An 18,913-nucleotide genomic window follows, 5' to 3' on the forward strand; every position below is an offset into this window, starting at 1 on the left:
GGGTGATACAGGAATCTTCTTTATTACCTTTGCCGCCTCTGTCTATACTAATGACTCACCTTCTCATCTGGTAATAATTCAGCTTAAACACAGCCAGTAGAAACTAAGATTCTTTTCTTTTCCATCTCTGAACGTTGCACTGATAGTTGAGTGATGTGGCATGTTTCTGAATTATGTTGCCAATAGCCACTGAAAGGTTGACTGTCAGCTGGTGTCTGAAGTGTCACCTTTTCTTACTAAATGCCTTCTCAAGCACAACTGAAGTATTCCTAATTCCTCCTGCTAATATTAAAAGTGGAACAGGGAAGGTGGTCCTAGAAGGCTTAATCTGAAAGCTGCAGCTAACACTATGTACCCTTACCCTAACATTCCTTTTTGAAAGATCTGATCAAGTTTAAATCCTGTCTTCAGCCCAGAAAAAGTGCAAAAGCATTGCTCAAATGTATTTTCTGAATGTTTTCATTATATTGGTCATGTGGCAACTAAACTCTGTAGTGTGTTGGAGACATTGCCTTTGTTAACTGTTGAATATGGCAGCAGCAGTCAGTCCAGTGTCGTCTTGTAGTCTTCTTGTATTCAGTGGGACAACCTATGTTAGAAGACTGTCATGTGTCATCTTTTATATTCTTAAATGCTAACCTTAACACATTCAGACTTTTATTAAAGAATGTTGAAGGTGTTCCAAGTAGTCACAGCTTAACTCTTTGCACCCCTATCGATAGGGTGTCACAAGTGTATCTTGCTGTTGATGATCGCCTTGCTTCTCTGAAAACGGATACTTTCAGCAAAACAAGAGAAGAGAAGATGGAAGACCTGTTTGCCCAAAAGGAGGTAATGGACTGTTTCTGCATCAGCAGGCTGTAGGCTGCAAAGTGTGTGGAGAAGCCACTTGGATCTGGTGTCACCTCTGGTCACAGAACACTGACAGTTTTTCTTTTGGCAGATGGAAGAGGGAGAGTTTCTAAACTGGACTGAGAAAATCCAAGCGAGGCTGCTTTCATCATCGTTAGACACTCCTCAACAGCTGCAATCTGTTTTTGAGTCTCTGATAGCTAAAAAACAAGGACTTTGTGAGATGCTACAAGCATGGAATAATAGGTAAGAGGACACATGTTGGGATCATGAGCAACACTGATATTGTGTTGATTACAGAAGGGAAGAAGTTCTTCTGTACTTCCTGTAGTGCAGTTGCTATATATAGTGTTTTATGATGACTTGTCCTCTACTGGTTAAGACCACAGAGCTGGTTGATTGAAGCAGAAAATAATTTTGAGGCCAGATAATAAAAGTATTATGTTGCAGAGGACAACTTACATCTGAGAGAAGAAAGTGTTATTTGAATAAAGGCGGAAGAAAGGGGAAGAGGGAAGGATGGGAACACAATTAATAGGGTAAAATTATCTCTGAGGTAAAGAAAATGTTCTGCTTTTGGCCATTTGAAAAATAGCTTTGACACATACTAGCAATCATCTGTCAAGACTTGTGAAGGCATGCTTGGCTCTCTTCTAGTATGGAGAAACTTCATAACTTGTGCCTTTCACAGCTAATAGCTGTAACATATTTTGATTCATTTTTCTCTTTTTGTATGTGTTTTTTTTTTCTTTTTTAAGATTACAGGATCTCTTCCAACAAGAGAAAGGGAGAAAAAGACCATCAGTACCACCTAGCCCTGGGAGACTGAGGCAAGGTGAAGAAAGCAAGGTATGAGTAGCAGGCTAGAAGCTACTTGAACTTTTTTTCTGGGGCAACACAGTAGTCTTAAGACTAGCTTCAATTTTACTGCATCATGTAGTTTTCAGCTGTAAAAGCTGGAATTGTGTGTTAGTATGTGTATCTTTTTTGTGTATCTTTTCCTAAAGATGTGAACCAAGAGCAGAAGAAAACAAAGCATGAATAGGCTTTGATTGTTGTCTGTGGCGTTGATGTAGTGTTAATCTGAATATCACCAGCAGAGTGCTGTGCTCATTGTCAGGTGTATGCCTAGATAGGAAGGAGGTCACCTTGTTAGGCCTCAGGCTGTTGCCCATCAGGTTTATCCCTTGTGAAAAAGAAAAGGCAAAAAGTATCAGGAGGTGCAGAGCAAACAACACAGGAAGGACTAATAGCGAATCTGCAGGTTCATCTCTGTTCTGTGATGTATCCTGTGGGATTTGTCTTTGGAGATGTATAAATAATTATTGAACTGCTGGATTTGCTCTACTGCGTACGTATGTGTCCTTTCCACTTAACACACATTTGTCATGTGCTAGAACGCACTTAACCTTGATCTAGCAACAAGTAGGTTTATATAGAGGAAGGGTGTACTCTTCAAAGCAGCATACAGAGATGATAGCAGTCATACGCATCTTGTGAAGTTGAATGGCTCTTGCCTTGTCTTTTCCCTGTGGTGACAGATGCAGTGACAGTGCAGGGGGTGGGAGTGCTCTCTTGCGGTACATCTGCTTTTGCAAGTGTTCCACAGAGGAAGGCGTACAGCCAGAAAGAGCTTGACATCAACATTGGTATTTTGTTTTTCTGCCTAGATCAGCAACATGGATGCTTCCCCACGCACTGCGTCTCCAGCACTGCAAAATGGAGAGAAAGGTCTGTTTGTGTGTTTATTTATTTATCTGGTTATTTTCCTTAGGCTGCCAAAAGAAGATTGTTGTAACCCTTTACCTGACATAACACGAGAGCGTTTGTCAAATTTGACAATTTTGAGAAAGAGTGAACCCTGCTTACCATTACAAAAAGCCAAGTCTGCCTCTAATATGAAGCTGAATTACTAATGATACTACACTGGCCAGCAAGGGTTTTCCTTTGAACTTGAGTTTAAAAATTTTCAGAGGCTTTCTAAATAACTGAATAAATATATGGAATTTAGGAAATGACCCTCGTCTCTTCTGTGAAGTGGTTATGGGTGCTGAGAGGCATATCAGCAGTTTGTGGGAACCGAAGGTAGTGGATATAAATGTATGCATCTTCTGGAGCTTCTGTGTGCTACAGCGACCAGCCCACCCATTCCTTTGCTCTGGGTGGCCTTACCTGCTTTTGAAGTAAAAACTTCTTGAAAGTAGATGCTGGTGACAGCTTAGCCTGCGAGCAAGCGGTACTGCTTCTGCCAGCCATGTAAAATTCTTTCTTCTGTCCTTGTACTCTCAGAGGATCGTTTCCTGACTGCTTTATCAAGTCAGAGCTCCACAGGCTCCACCCATCTTCAGCTGCCCACCCCTCCAGAGGTGCTATCGGAGCATATGACTGGTGCCAACACTCTGTCTGAACAGGATACAACAAGCAGCTCAGAAGGTATTGTGGTCTTGTATTCTTGCTTCTCTGTGTCAAGTGTTTGAGATCCGTTTAGGAAATGGCAAATCTGGTAACTGTGGTCTGCAGCCTGCCTTCTGAATTTACAATTTGAAGTTTGGTATTGTGATGCAGACTTAACGTACCTCTGTTCCAGATGTGTTTGATGGACACTCACTGGGATCTACAGACAGCCAAGTGAAGGAGAAGTCTACTATGAAAGCTATTTTGGCTAACTTTTTACCTGGAAACAACTATAACCCCATTCCATTTCCCTTGTAAGTACAGCATAGTATATATGATGTGCAAAACTAGCAGCCTGATTAAATTGCAAACAGAACCCTGCATGCTTACTCTGCTCAGTATGTAATTAAAGTCATCACTTGGGTTTGCCTCTGAGTAAGCTATAGAACTTTCTCAAGGCAAGGTTTTCTGTGTCCTTTCTAAGTGTTTGTGGGTTACCTGCTTGTCTTATTAATGCACCCTTGTGCATATACGTTATCAGTTTCTCCTCCTCAGAACTCCTGTCGGAGGAAAAGGGGTGGTGGGGAGGGGGAAAACAGTGCCTTCTAACTTCATTGCTGCAGGGAGGGAGCAGAAATATCCTTCTGTAGCAAAGACTCACTAAAGCTACATGCTTGCCTCTTGTTTTTGCTTCCAGACCTCTCCCAAGGGTTGGACTCAAATTGGCATTGTTTGGGTGTAGGTCAGGTTCAATGGCTACTGCATGTGCCCTCAAGCCCCCCTCTCATGTGAAAATGGGCAGACTGGAAAGTCATTCAGCTACTTGGTCTGCGTGCTTTGTAGTGTTTCTTGTTTGACATGAGCCTAACGTTTGGCAGCCTGACTTTAGCTTCTTAATCCTACCCCTGGGGCAGTAGTGGAGGCCATGGGCGAATGAGGTGAAATTAAATAACTGGACCCTCCAGAGAGTAAAACAAAATCAATCTTAGAGAAACCCAGGAGGCTTTTGGGAATTTTCTGTGCTAAACTGCCTGTTCAGAAAAGAATCCAGGTTTGTCCCCAAACTTCACTCTGCAGGCTATGCTGCAGGACAGTCAAAATAACCTCAGGCAGGTTTTGGTGCCATTAGAAACAGCGGCTGCTAAACAGAAATACATTCTAACTTGGAGCTGGTCTTCTGTTATAAGGAGCTTGCTTGAAGTGCTAATTGTGCTAACGTGTTGCCATTTAGATTTAACCACATAGCTATGAATGTGTTTGTTGGGAGAAGCTGATCTGGGGAGCTTTGGTTCCATGCTGAGACTTACAGCTTGTGGCTGGGAGTGCAGTGATGAGATCTGGGTTTTGACGAACACTTAACCTTAACTTTCCACAAACTTTTACGATCTACTAACAGTCTCCTTTGTGTTGTTTTCATTTAGCGAGCCAGATAAGCACTACCTAATGTATGAGCATGAACGTGTGCCTATTGCAGTCTGTGAGAAAGAACCAAGCTCCATCATAGCTTTTGCTCTCAGGTACTGGTGTGATTTTGCTGTTCATCTGACACATTTTTTACTTTTGCAGCTTTTCCGTGCAAGGAATATATAAATCCTAGTGGTAGGGAGCAAGCATGACAGAATTTCTTCACTTAGCTATGTTGAGAGTTTCTGCCAGAGCTCTAGTTCTCTTCTTTTACTACTGAGATATGGAATGTAGATTTTTCCTACTTGCAACTGGATTTTGGGCTTTTCTTGCTGAACTGTAGCACACAAAAATTGTGTAGTGTTCCCTGTAATGTGATATTAGAGAAAGAACTGCAACAGAACTTTGCTCAGCTTTCCAGCCTGGAGGAAGTTCAGCTGAGCTGGGTAACAACAGTTAACTATTCATACTGCAGTCTGTACCTTGCCTGCCTTCAGATGGGGCAGCTCTTGAGACAACTCAGCTCACCAAACCAACTGGTGCAGTAAATTTTGGGGTTTGTGTCTCACGAAACAGCAGACTGTTAAAAAAGTAGGAGAGAGAGAAACAAGGAGGAATTCTTCCTGCAGTGGGATCTAGAGCAGCTTCTGTTCTAAGGGAGCCAAATTCCAATTGTAAGAATAAATGAAGGGGAGGGGTTTTTTCCTACTGTGGGCTTTTGTTTCTGGTGGTTGTCTCTGAACTGAATCTTTGGGTAGTTTTAGAGAGTCTCCCAGACAACAGCTGACTCTTTTTTTTTAAATTTATTTTTTTAATTTTCTTTTCCCCTTCAGTTGCAAGGAGTACAGAAATGCCCTGGATGAGTTGTCCAAAGCATCTCTGAAGAACAGTTCTGAAGAAGGACTACAGCCAAACAGGTTACATGCAGGAGCTACAGTACATAAAATGTGGTGAATAAGCCAAAACTAGGATGGGGAAAGACCCTCAAAATGTGCCTCTGTTCAGATCTCTGCTTTCTGATGGAATCTAACACCTTCCATGTAACCAATAGATACTTGCAGTATCTAAGTTTCCATTTCATGCTGGGGACCGTGCTGGCTCCATCACCTGGTTCCTTGGCCGTGTGCGTGGCAGGGATTACTGGGCCTGCTGACGTGTCCTGTGGTGATGGATGGAACTGTTGCGATGGAGCCCTGAGAGGTTTTTCTCAGAGAGGTGGAGAAGCACAACTTTGCAGAGTCCCACACTTTGACAACTTTAAACTGTATCCTCTGCCCCTAGCAGTGCGTGGTGTTAGGCATGGAGGAGAAATAAATGGGCAGCAGTATAGCAATAGTGTCTTGGGTGGCAGTATTTGTTGGACTCATTACTTTTATTCTTTTCTTTCTCCTTTCAGCATGTCAGACAGCAAACCAAAGAGCAGTAGCCCTGTCCGCCTGCCTGAGGCTAACGTGGGTTCTTCAAATCGCGGTGCAGAACCAGAACAGCGTAAGACCGTTTTGTCAAAATCCTATCTATGGTACTAATCTCAGCTCAGACTTGAGTCCACTTAACCTGGTTTCTGGCTCTTGCGAAAGTTAATTTAGAACAAAGAAAATGCATTCCGAGTTAAAATTCTGACTAGTCTTAGAGTTGACTTGATGTAGAACATTGGAGGATGTGTGTGTGTTTTTTGAAGTCTGTGCCCGTGGTGGCTTTCTCTGATTCTTAGCAAATCAGGGAATGATAGCCTGATCTTATATGTTATGATGTAGTGAACCTTGGGTGGCTTTTTGGTCTAGCCTGTTCAGTGCAGTGATGCCCATGTATTCTGACCTTTTTTGGCACTGCCTTGTTTAAAAAATGGCAGTTAAAATCTTTTGAAATGGAGAAGTGAGCTTCTTACTGTGTTAAAGATGCTCACATTTGGTTTGTGTTTTCAAATAACATAGTGTTCCAGAATGCTACTCAGAACACTAAATCAGCTAAAATGATGGATCTTAGTTGCCTGAAGACTAACAAATGAGTTACAGTTGAATGGCATCACTCCTCCAGGTAGAACAATGAATGGAGAATACTCGTATGAGTCATGCTTTTATTAAACTGCCTGTGGAAATGCCAGGGCAAACTTCTTGATTCCTTTTCACTGTAGCAAAGAAACCATCTGGTGTTTTGTCTTTCTTCCGTGGCACGGGAGGGAAGAGCCCAGACCTGTCCTCCCAGAAGAAAGAGACCTTACGTGGTGCTGACAGCGCTTACTACCAGGTTGGGCAGATGGGCAAGGAGGGAGCAGAAAACCAAGGAGCAGAGTCTCAAGGTACAAGGCTCAGTCCATCTTCTGTCTTAGACTGTTACTTCTCACCAAATCCATATGTACTTGCAAGGCCCAGAATGCATTCCTGCTCAGACTTTCTCAACAGTCCAGGATTACTCAACATGCATTGAAAATGAATGATTTGGGCCTCAAATGTAGATTTCTCCTAAAGAGAAATCTTCTCATAGAGTAATGGGATCTTTCAAACCATGGTGACTGTAGGAGCATTGAGTGGTCTGGGCTTGAATGCCTTTGGACTGAGTTGACTCTAGTCAAGCAGCCCCGTCTTTTGTCTTTGCCTCATGTTTAACTTTCATTGCTTCGGCTCGTGGAAAATGAATGAATGGAAAACAAAGAAAGCTTGTACTTATGTGTCCCATGAATAGCAGGGCCCTTCTAGCATGCATATCTTATCATACAATATAGCTGTATCTCTAGTTCCCTTTGTATATTCTTGAAAAAAGTAAATATTTTTCTCGTAATGCGAGTTTACAAGTAGTATCTTACATGGCTTTCTCAGTAAAAATAAAGAACAACCCTGACTGAATGACTTCTGTGCCTTCAGATGATGTAGATGGAGGAGATGGACAAAAGAAACAGCTGGTGAATCCCCATGTGGAACTCCGTGAGTAACTGTAAATAATAACTTGAAGTCTTAGTTGACAAACTCCTTTCTGCATGCAAATGTAATGGAAACCTTCAACTTAATAATGATTTTTTCTTTGTATTGGGCAGGAATGAAAAACAAACCAAGAGTAGAGCAATGCAGTTTTTACTTATTATAATAAATCTCTCTGCAGAAATACCCCATAACACTTTCTTTAAATTTTGTCTGGACACTTTCCCATGGCATATACTACGAGCTAACCTAAAGGGAGTGGACTTTCCTGTATGTTTTCCATTTAAACCTATTGGTTTAAAGTTCCAAAGTACAGCAGGTGTGAGAGAGGGATGTTTAGCACAATAATATTCTTCTAGACATTAGTAAAATCTCTGAGTGTCAGCTCAGGTAGTCAGTGAGTATTAAATGCTGTTATTGAGGAAGAATTTTGTTTTTTCAGAGTTTTCAGACGCGAATGCCAAGTTCTACTGCCGGATTTATTACGCTGGGGAGTTTCACAAGATGCGTGAAGTGATACTGGGGAGCAGTGAAGAGGATTTCATCCGATCCCTCTCTCACTCCATGCCCTGGCAGGCACGAGGTGGCAAATCTGGGGCTGCGTTCTATGTGACTAAGGGTAAATGCAGCTTCTTCCTCCTTTGTAATTAAAGGATGATGTTTTAGGGGGGGTGCTGGTTAGTGTGTAGTTAAATCCCTGATCACCTCTAGTCAGTTAAGTGGATTGTCCTGGCGTCTTCAACAGCAGATTATTTGTCTTTTTGTATGTGCAGGAGAACAAAATGTACTTCTGTTTTTCAGTAGTAGTAGCTAGGGAGGCCAGTTGAGCAGAAGGGTTGTGTTCTCTCAGGCAGGCTTCAGAAGACAAAGCTTGAGTATAATTCAAGGAAATCTGGTTATTACAGGCACAGTGTTTCTTATAATCTCACATGCTGTAGTTGATTTTTAGGATTTTTTTTTAACTGTGGCTGATTCTAGGCCTCTGCTTAAAACAAGTGTTGAATGGAAGGGTCTGCATGTGGTTTCTGTTGTCTTTGTAGGAAGTCCATATAGCTGAGGAAAATGTAGCTTAGGCAGTTTCTTCTCCCGGATTTGCTCGATAGATTCATGAAATCCAGAAAGGCTGAAATTCAGAATACATGAAGTAAAAAAGTTTCTAGAAATGAGCTTCTGTAACTAAGCATTTAAGAAAATTGCAGTCCTTTAATTTTTCAAACCACTTGAGCTGTGTGACAGTCCTAAAGAACTTGCAAAGAATATATCGCTTACTGTATGTAACCCTGCTGCCTCTGTCTGGTGTTAAAACAGATGATAGATTCATCTTGAAGCAGATGCCTCGTCTGGAAGTCCAGTCGTTCCTTGACTTTGCTCCGCACTACTTCACTTACATCACTAATGCAGTTCAGCAGAAGGTATTTTTAAAAATTGCCTTTTATTTTAGGCAATGTCCTATATTTTAGACTAGAAACAGTTTCCATTAAGCCCTTTAAGTAAAAGAAAATGCCAGAGGGTATGAGTTGTACTAATAATTAATTTTTAAGATGAAAAGAGGGGATTTTGCTAGAGTTTTGAAGCTGTAAAACAGTCAGACAGAACAGTGGCACCTTTAGTGTTGGGTTGCTGATTGCCTGTACACAGAGATCTTACCCCATGTCGTCTTCTTCATCAGAAACCCACAGCACTGGCCAAAATCCTGGGGGTATATCGAATTGGATACAAGAACTCTCAAAACAACACTGAAAAGAAGCTGGATCTGCTTGTCATGGAAAACCTTTTCTATGGCAGGAAGATGGCTCAGGTGAGAAGCAAGCGTCTGTTCCTTTGCAGCGCAGTTCTGAACCAGAGCAAGCGCGGGGTTACCGGGAGCCGTCTGGGTAACTTCAAACTTTGCTTGTGCTGCTCAAAGGTGACAGTTCGTGCCTGTTTCCTTGTTCTGTGATCCTCCGTGCCTTCATGCCTACATTGGCTAGTGCAGGCTTCAGTTTCTAGAAGTCTTATTTGCCCCTGCATCTCCGGTGTCTGAGAGAGCATCGCCAACCTAATTAGGAAAATGTGAAACCTTTTTGCAGAGTTTTTAGAAGAGCTGAGATTGCAGGCTAATTTGTTTAGAAGGAAGATGGTGAGCTACTGCGTAGTGGGGGAGAAAATAAGAATGTTTTGAACCTGCTGTTTTCTTTCTGAACTGCTTCATGCGTGGGACAAGATATAGAGTTCAGTCTTGTTCTTAGTAAAGTGACCTTTATGAGGCAATAGAATGAAGATCTTAAAATGATTGGGGAAAATCATCTTCAAATACAGAGGTGATGCTGAAAAGGAAGCTCAAACAAATGTCACTTCTAAAACTAGATAGTATCAATTCTTTCCACCTTCCCTCTGAGTGCCTGGTCTCAAATGGGATGTTCGTGGGAGGAAGTCAACTGAGGGAATTTTAGACAGATGTAAAAGATGTTGTGGGTTTTCTTTTTGTTTGTCTGTTTTTTTAAATCATGAGAGTGGTCAGGAACTAGAACAGAGACCAAACAGCCTGTGGACTGTATCCCTCAAGTTGGTCGAATCTTGACTGGACAGGGCTTGAACAACCTTCTCTGTCAGAACTTGCTTCAAGCAGGACATAGGACTGGAGACCTCCAGAGGTCCTTCCCAGCCTAATGATGGTCTCTATCTTGCCTTGCTGACAGATGTTTAACAGTTTTTCATGCACCTCCCTCTGCAGTGGCTTTACTTTTGTCAGCATTTGAGTCTGTAGAAGCTGGCCAGAAAATTGAGTTTACCCATACAATATAAAAATAGGGACACCCTTTCTCCCTTAAATGAGGCTAAATATTAGTGAAATAAGTCGCCTAAAAATTGTGAATTGAGGTGGTAGAGCTTTCACGTGGGGTTTACATGCTACTCTCCACTCAGGAAACTTTTTAATTTTGTAGTACAAAAGTGTTATTTGTTAACTGTGCTCTTCCTGCAGAGGAGGAAAGAGTTGCCCTGCTGTGCTGCGTTCTCAAACACTGCAGTTAGGTGTGTTGAAGTCTTAAACCTCACAGAACAATGGGACAAAGTAGTGCTGTTCTTCATTTGCAGGTTTTTGACCTGAAGGGCTCCCTCCGGAACAGGAATGTTAAAACAGACACAGGCAAGGAAAGCTGTGATGTAGTCCTATTGGATGAGAACCTCCTGAAGATGGTCCGGGACAATCCTTTGTACATCCGTTCCCACTGCAAAGCTGTCCTGAGAGCTTCCATACACAGTGATTCACAGTTTCTCTCCAGCCACCTCATCATTGACTATTCCCTGCTGGTGGGTCGTGATGATACCAACAATGAGCTGGTTGTTGGGATCATTGGTAGGTCATCTTTTATATTTTACTACTTTTAGCTGGTGAAACTCCTTTCTGCTGGTTTAGATGTTTGTAATATCCTTAGATGCGTACCACCAGCACAGAGATGTGTGTCAGGAAAGCTTGTCTTCTCCATGGTGGAATCCCACCCTCGCCTGCCATAGGTATTCAAAGTGGAGGCAGGAAGTCTTCTCTCCGGCTATTGGATGGGCTTGTGTTAGTGTTTGCACTTCGAAGAATATATGCAGGAGGCATCACAGGTAGTGAAAAAGCTGTTAAGTTGGTGTTTAACCAACGCTTTGACTCCAGTTGAAGTAGGGGAGGTTATTTGTGTACTTTTATGTGTTTAAATTTAAGTTCAGTAATGTTTATGTAGCCATTGAAATTTCAATGAGTGTAGGGGATCCAGTATTGGTAGACGATAGCTAAACATCACAGGATCACTTGTGATCAAGTAGTCTGACCTATATATTGACGATGGTAACACAGTCGTTACGTTGCCACATCCTCTGACTTGTGGCTGTAAAGTAGAGCCTCATCTTCAGACTGACAAACCTGTATTGTGCAAAAGACTTGGAGATAAAGCCATTTTGCAGGATATGGAAGTGACTCTTGGAAATGAGATGCTTGGAAATCAGATGCTCCAGATGAGATCTCAAGCCAGGAGCTCTGGATTACTGTTTTTCTGATAAAGCTTGAAAGATATTCCAATAACACTTCCAGCTGAGAATTGAAGTCCCAGCTACAAAGAATTGCAAGTCGTTATTACTTGCTAACGTTGCATACTTCTGAATGTTTGGGTAAATGAGGCGAGACTCTGCTCCTTCTATATATGTGGCTTTTTGCTGTCCTATGCAAAGTCTTGTCTGATTGAAGAGTATATTTTACATGATGTTTAAATCTAACAGTTCCTTCAGTGTGGTGATAACAGCTGTTCATGATCCGAAGGGGCTTGATACACAAGTATCTTCAAGAAGAGAGAACGCACCTACTGTATCAGACTATTGCGATGTTCGCTAAATGAAACCCTGAGAACTTAGAAGGTAGTTAAGCTAAATTTGTGGTGGGGCCAGAACAAAAAAACATTAGCTTGGACTGAGTTTGAATCTGAGGTCAGAATCTCTACCTATTTTAGATCCTGATGTGATACAGGAAGGTTCGGTCTGTGAGGAGCTGTGGAGACTTATTTTATTTGTAGGCTCTGTTGTGTGGCACTCTGGGCCTTGGGGGCAAAGTAACGGTAGTTAACGCACAACCTGATATAGCAGATACGACACATTCATATGTTTATTTTTTTTTTTATTGCAACAGACTACATTCGCACTTTTACCTGGGACAAAAAACTTGAAATGGTGGTGAAGTCAACTGGCATCTTGGGAGGACAAGGTAAGTGCAGAATGAAAGCAAAACTACTGATTGTGTTTCCCTGTTATCTGGAAGGTTCTCATAACTGTGCTGCTAAAGCCACAACTTTCCCACTGTGCAGATTTGCCACACTAGAGTAAGTTGTCCAGAACAGGGGAAGGAGTAACAAGTTTCAGAAAAATTAATATATTGATCTGCCTCCATGAGTGGCCCTTTAAGTACTATCATTACTGGGAAATGAGTAAATGTCATTTACTTATCAGGCTGTTCTTTTCTGTTTCTTAGTTACTGACTACTTACATACTAACTTAGTCATGCATACAGAGATACTAGCAAAAGCCTTGCTGCCTGGTTTCAGAAGATGTTTTCTGAGTCCAGGAAACCAGGTACACTCTGAGTTAGTGTGGAGGAATCCTTATCAAATGATTGACTGCTGCCCGTATTTTGAGGAGCTGAGGAGCTCTCTTTGTGGAAGTGAGTAGAGGACCTTTTGTGCAGCATTGCCTGGTGTTGGCCACGTGTTAGTAGGAGGGCTGGAGCTAGAAGGGAAGGCGAACACATGATGTACCACTGCTTAGATGTCTGGAGAAGATGGAGCATGTCCGTAGAGTGACATTTTTCACAGGAGAAACTTTGATCTCTGCGGGAAAACATCAAAGACCTGTAAACAGAAGAACAGAAAAATAAACTGGTTAGGGCTGATGCAAAAAGCCTAGAGGGTCCTCCAGCTTCAAGTATCTCAGCTCAGGGGTCCAGACCTTGATCTGTCTTCTCTCCTAAATGCTTAAAATAAAAACTTTAAAACAAAACAAGGCAGCTGGTAATGCTTGTTGGTTCCAAGACCATTTCATGTATTGTATGCCTTCGTGATGATGCTGTCTGGTGTTGTAATCTCATGTGGTGTGTGTTTGTACTGCAGCATCCTCTTTAGTCCATTTCTAACTGCTCTTGACTCTTGTACATTAGGTAAGATGCCAACTGTGGTCTCTCCAGAACTGTACCGGACCAGGTTTTGTGAAGCTATGGACAAGTATTTCCTGATGGTGCCAGACCATTGGACAGGACTGGGCCTGAATTGCTAAGCTAAAGCCCATATTGGGAAAGCACAAAAGGACAATGACATTATAGGCCACTCTTTTCCTGTGGTCTGTCCAGCAGTAAGCAAGAGGATTGCAGTTCCATGTTTACACTGACCACGTGCATCATGTTGTGAAGTAGGAAATTTGCTTTTTGCACTTTAATCCTCTCCTGGAGGCTGATAAGCAAACCAGCCTAGCTAAGGATCTGAGCTGTAAGGTACCACTGGACAGCATTGATAAGAGACATTCCCTCCGTCAGTAGGGAAGGTGATGCTATCTCCATGTAAGAGCACTGAAACGGATACTTTCCAGTTCATGATGGTGTAGAAGAACCTGATCTCTCTAAGTCTTGCACTCCCTAAGCGGAGTTCAGTATGAGCAGCTCATGTTTCTGTAGTGGACGCGTGATACTGCAAATGTGAAATAAACCCCCCGATGGGTGGGTGAATGAGAGAAGAATGAAGTCAGTTCCTGAGTTCTGCTATTGTTGCGGTGGTCTGTAGTTGACCTGTTTAGGATCCATGAATAACTTGTCCTCCTTATGCTCTGTAGCTTTTTCCTGGGTTCTGTCAACAGTATTTTTGTTAAAGGCAGCTCCACAGCTGTAATGCTGTATCACTGTATCTTTTAAGTTATATTACTGCAGTACAACTGTGTTTATCTGTCATCATTTCATTTTAGCTGAATCCCACAAAAATGGGTTTTCAGTCATCACTGTACTGCGCAACCTGAAACATATTCCTTCAATCCTAAACAGTACTTTGATCTGAATGTTGCCTGAATCCCTAAAAATACCCCCGTTACCCTTTCCTTAGCAGAAGGCACTAAGTTGCTAGACAAAATGAAGCATTACTGCCTTAGAGTGACAACGTTCTCCTTAATGAAACCATCGTTCCTGGCAGATCACTCCGAATCCATTTCAGTTCCCCGGGACTGTCAAACAGCGCTTTTACCTCATGGTGAAACTTTGCCAGGACAATGTCTGTCTTGCATTCGTGACACGCTGATGAGAATGAGCATCCAGATCTCATCCCACTGTGCAGTCCTAATGGGAAAACTGTTTCTTCAGCAGTATTAGATTTTTCTTTTTGCACCACTGAGATGAATGTAGTCATTTTTTTTCTGAAAAAAAACCAAAACAAACCAATAAAGACCTGAACTAACAGGTATCTTGTATGATGGATAAGATGCGCAGAGATCTGTGAATCTCTGTTATGACAATAAGCACTTCTTTCCATTTTTATTAATTTTTACCTGTTTTTGTAGGTGAAGAGTTTACTTTTTAGCTCCACTATAATGTAGGCCAGTAAATAAGATGGTTTTTTATGACTTTAAGAGGGAAGAATGCTGTCTTTTGACTTCTAGTCTGTGATGGAAGGGCTTCAAACAAGCACGGAGTCTGGGACAGCGTAGCTCTTTATGACCACCTGCTCATTCTGACCAGTTGCCTGGTAATGCAATCTTCACTATACCTGTGGATTCAGCTGTGCGTTTCGTTCACTCCTGTGTTCAGTGTTTCCTTCAGCAGCAGACGGTGCTGGCTCTGTTCAGGACACAGGAGAACACCAGCAGGGAGAACTGAACTGCTGGCTCCTAAAACAGCCGGTGCAGCTCAGGTCTGAAGAGTCATTGGTGTTGGAAGTCGTCACGCTCCTCCATTGCAAAGCCCGGTTGGAAGATGAGCAGAGATGCTGACCTTGAAGCAATAGAAATGAAAGTATTCTCACTTCCTCTGTGCAGTGCAGTCGCTATTTCTGCGGGTGCGGTGTTGAAGGCTGCAGTGATGTGTGCTGTGGGAAGGCGACACAGTGCTCTTTGCTTCCTTTTGAATCCCTCGGTCCAACACAGTGCATCAGGTACAGCTGGCACTTCTGGGACACGTCTTGCCTCCTGTGTTGAAACGCACTCTCAGGATGGCTGGCTGTGTGTGGGACCTCCTGTAATGAGGAACCAACCAGTCCATCAGCTCAATACTGCTCTCATTTTCTGTGCTTCTACCTTCTGCCTTGGTCCATCAATGTGAAAGAGCATGCCATGCAGCCCGATTCTTTTCTAGTCTCAGTTTACATGTGTTGTTCTTTCCCTCCTAGAGTTTACAGGGGAAAAAACTTGACTTGCTTGACCAGCTAAGGTGACCCTACAGCAGCTGGTTATGTTATGTTATGTTATCTTCCATGTTTGTCAGTCTGTGGATTGGTTGATGGAACAGGATGCAGCTGACAGGCTGGTCCTGACCAAACTGGAGTGAAGAGCAAACTATTAATCATAAGTAACACAGTAGCTGCAATATCAACTGGAATTGGGACATTTTTTGGGTGCCATGTGACACAAACCTGTAAGCATTTCTAGTTCAAATCCCAGCAGCTGAACAGATCGCCTCAAACCATTCCCTTTTCAGAATAAGAGTCGTCCTGGCATTTCACTAGCTACGAAGCTGGCTGTCTCAAAAGGAGAGTGATACTTTGTGCAGAAGAGACCTTTGAGAGCTCCTTGTGGGGTGTTGTGTCCCTGCAGCATGCCTAAGGATGTCCTGGGGGAAGGCCCTAAGTATTACATAAGCCTTTTGATTAGATTTTTTTTAAAAAATTCCTTTATAGCACAGGTTTAGCATATACATGTGTAAACAAATCCCAGTTGCAAATGAAGACTGCATTTCTTCAGAGCTACACTGGCTCTTCTGTTGTTTTGATCTGATGCCTTGTGACAAATGTCTCAATCTTGTCACAGTCAGAAGCGGTGACTTGCTTTGAGTCGTCATGCGGACAGTAGAATGCCTTGTTGCAGCTTAGTGATGCGTTCTGTCCCCAAAAGCACACGAGGGACACTCACTGGGTAAGTAGCTCTGCTGGGCTCAGGGGAGTTACTTGTGGAGTGGACGCTCCTCTGTGAGAATGACCAAAACCAAACGAATCACTCACTAGCAGGTGGCCAGACTGATCGTTATTCAAAGCACTTAATGTACCATAATGTATGTATTTCTAATCTACCTTGGTTCAGCTGTATTTTATAAAACTGATGTACTAAACTGTTTGAGAATAACTGCCTTGACTACTCGGAGAATCAAAATGTAATGTATATAGATGCAAATAAAGTGACTAAAATGGACTTGAGTGTGTTCCCTGTGGTGGAGCAGTTGGCTCTCATAGCATCCCATGTGCTTGCTCTGCAGCGCTCGCTCTGTTGGGGTTGCCAGCTTTGTGTGCAGTGTCAGCATGTCTGCCGTGTCTCTGTGCCTTGCAGCTCGTCTCTTGGAAAGCAGCAGCACCTCTGGGCAGCTCTGCAGGTCAGCGGCAGGAGAACGTGCGCATAACCAACTGCTTTTCACCATGCGGTGCTGTGTGAGACAGGGAGGCAGGTTTGTCCAGCAGGTGATGGTGTTGCTGCGTGCCAGTTATTCCAGGAGGTGGAACACATTCCTCAGGAAAAATCTCCAGGTATTCCCATAGTCTTAAGTGGACTAGGTAAAGATCCAATGAGGTCTGAAAATTGTTGGCGTGTCTTGGTTGCTTCCTGTTAACTGGGTACATAGTAACCTTCTCTCTTAAAGCTAAAATTGATGTGTGATTTGTTCTGGGAATGGGACTTGGTCGTTATTAGAATATAAAGCTCAAAATCTAAACCATAAAGATTTTACCTGTGTTATGTGTCATCCCTGCTTTTGCCAGGTGAGTCTGAGTTCTTTAAGTATGAACTGCATCAGCAGCTGTCCCAGCATGGGCCGAGGGGGGGTGTTTCCCATTCCAGTTCAGTTGTATAGTAAGAAGTCACCACAATTAACTTGTTTTTACTGTGTATCATATTCTAAAAAGCCCCAACCCCTACTTAATTAAGCTCTTGAATGGTTTTTTAAATGCTGATATTTAAGTAAGGTACATGTTCTCTTACAAGATGTGTTGGCTTGTGAAGAATACACACCAGATGTTAACAGGCATGACTTTTGTAGTCCTAGTCAAGAAATAGTCTGCAAAATACATTGATCTTACGCATTGATTTAGGAAACATTCTTCTTTATACCCAACTAACTAATTAATTAATGTTGGCAGCTGGGAGCATATGGAGCACTCAATTAGAACTTAGAAAGTCAGTGGTACAAGGAGGTGTTTGTTTATTGTTGGGGGTTAATACCATGTCAATGATTGACCTTTAGCTGTTTATTATCTAAACTGTGGTGGTTTATGTATAGATGGAAAGAAGAAGAAACTGGTAATGAATATTAGCATAGAAAGAAGACCAAGGTTCAAAGTATTTGGACTTGTAACATGTTTTCAGATGTAAAGTTTCAGTAAATGAAGTAAGTTTGGTTTGTGCATTCGTGTTGCAAGATTTAAATATTAGAACATTATAAGTCTTTTTATAAACTGATAAAAATAGATGGAACTTCCACAACTACTTAAACCTGAAGCATGTGCACAAATGGAAAAAATCAAACTAGTCAAGTTGGACTGAAACATCATCTTTCCAACTGCAGATCCTATAAATCCAAGATACTGCTTGAAACTTTTGCGATATCTCAATTTTTGCGTTTTAGCAGCAGAAACTAAAAGGGCCAAATGTGTCTTGGGAACTTGGTTCTTTTAATCTGAGGCATGATAGCTCATCAGCTCAGTAACACTGAGCAGCCATCGGCCTTTTAATTAAAGCCAAGTAGGATGCCAGAGAGAAATTTTAAGGCCATTAGGCCACCATAAGTACTATGGCACCTATTCTGCAGCAGATGTGTATCTTGTGCTGTATTACGTGTTGCCCTTTCTTTGGGCACATGTAGTTTGTTGCTTCGATATTTGAATTTGAAGGTTTTTATTTTAAAATATTTGATACTTAAATTTCTTTTCAGTTACCAAAATACTACTCTTATTTGTTTAGAGCTATGTCTGACAGTGGGGTGGGGCGTATATTCCAAAATAGCTGTTGACCAATATGATTCTTCACTGCATTTTGAGAAGGGTTGAAAAGGGTTTGGGTTTTGTGGCTTGGTTGGTTTGTTTTAATTCTGAAGAATGAGGCAATGCTGACTTGTCTGTGATTCTACAGGAGAAAAGGGAGGGAGGGACTTGGCTACCTCAAGATGTTCCTATTTAAAAATAGGAACCCCCTCACTTCCCGCCACCACTTTTCCTTTACATCGGAAAGATGATAGGAAAGATAAGAGGAAAGGAAGAGAGACTTAGACTTCAAGTTGGAGAGTTTTATAGGGTTTTACTAATGCTACTAATAAATAGAGGATATATATATATGTGTGTGTACAAAATATAGGAAACCACTCCTGAGTGCTTGATGTGGAGTTGGTATCACTCCAGCAGCAGGAGCTGAGTGTGTCCTTAGAGGCTGGAAATACAACTATGCATTTCTTTGTATGGTTAGGAATGAAGGTAAGATTTTTCTTAATGCATTTCCCTTAAACTGCTTATTGAAAACTGTCAGAAAGGGCAGATAGGGGGAAAAACCCCAAAACAACCTTGGAAAAACTTCTTAGAAACCTACATCATCTACAGCTCACTCTCTACCTATACCCATCTGTTTGGTCTCCGCATCCAATTTTTTAATTTCTAAGCTAAAGAGAGTATCACCATAGAGAA

At 42.1% G+C, this 18,913-nt stretch overlaps 1 protein-coding gene across 11 annotated transcripts in view; it reads left to right on the top strand.

Annotated features, from left to right (window-relative positions):
• The window catches only part of PIKFYVE (phosphoinositide kinase, FYVE-type zinc finger containing), a 63,319-nt gene extending 46,877 nt beyond the window's left edge, over positions 1 to 16,442 (top strand). For 7 of the 11 annotated variants that reach the window (XM_065069895.1, XM_065069894.1, XM_065069902.1 and 4 more), the window contains 18 exons: positions 723 to 831; positions 944 to 1,098; positions 1,611 to 1,701; positions 2,523 to 2,583; positions 3,142 to 3,285; positions 3,440 to 3,560; positions 3,944 to 4,072; positions 4,668 to 4,763; positions 5,484 to 5,567; positions 6,047 to 6,138; positions 6,782 to 6,946; positions 7,509 to 7,568; positions 8,005 to 8,181; positions 8,871 to 8,974; positions 9,232 to 9,360; positions 10,638 to 10,899; positions 12,205 to 12,279; positions 13,225 to 16,442. In XM_065069895.1, coding sequence (XP_064925967.1) covers positions 723 to 831; positions 944 to 1,098; positions 1,611 to 1,701; positions 2,523 to 2,583; positions 3,142 to 3,285; positions 3,440 to 3,560; positions 3,944 to 4,072; positions 4,668 to 4,763; positions 5,484 to 5,567; positions 6,047 to 6,138; positions 6,782 to 6,946; positions 7,509 to 7,568; positions 8,005 to 8,181; positions 8,871 to 8,974; positions 9,232 to 9,360; positions 10,638 to 10,899; positions 12,205 to 12,279; positions 13,225 to 13,340 — 2,170 coding nt within the window. In that variant the 3' untranslated portion in view covers positions 13,341 to 16,442. The remainder of the gene's footprint in view (positions 1 to 722; positions 832 to 943; positions 1,099 to 1,610; positions 1,702 to 2,522; positions 2,584 to 3,141; positions 3,286 to 3,439; positions 3,561 to 3,943; positions 4,073 to 4,667; positions 4,764 to 5,483; positions 5,568 to 6,046; positions 6,139 to 6,781; positions 6,947 to 7,508; positions 7,569 to 8,004; positions 8,182 to 8,870; positions 8,975 to 9,231; positions 9,361 to 10,637; positions 10,900 to 12,204; positions 12,280 to 13,224) is intronic. The other 4 variants (XM_065069901.1, XM_065069903.1, XM_065069905.1 and 1 more) reach the window with 2 other exon arrangements.
• The last annotated feature ends 2,471 nt before the right edge of the window (positions 16,443 to 18,913 follow it).

This window comes from Columba livia, chromosome 7, assembly GCF_036013475.1.
Source record: "Columba livia isolate bColLiv1 breed racing homer chromosome 7, bColLiv1.pat.W.v2, whole genome shotgun sequence".
NCBI lineage: Eukaryota > Metazoa > Chordata > Aves > Columbiformes > Columbidae > Columba > Columba livia.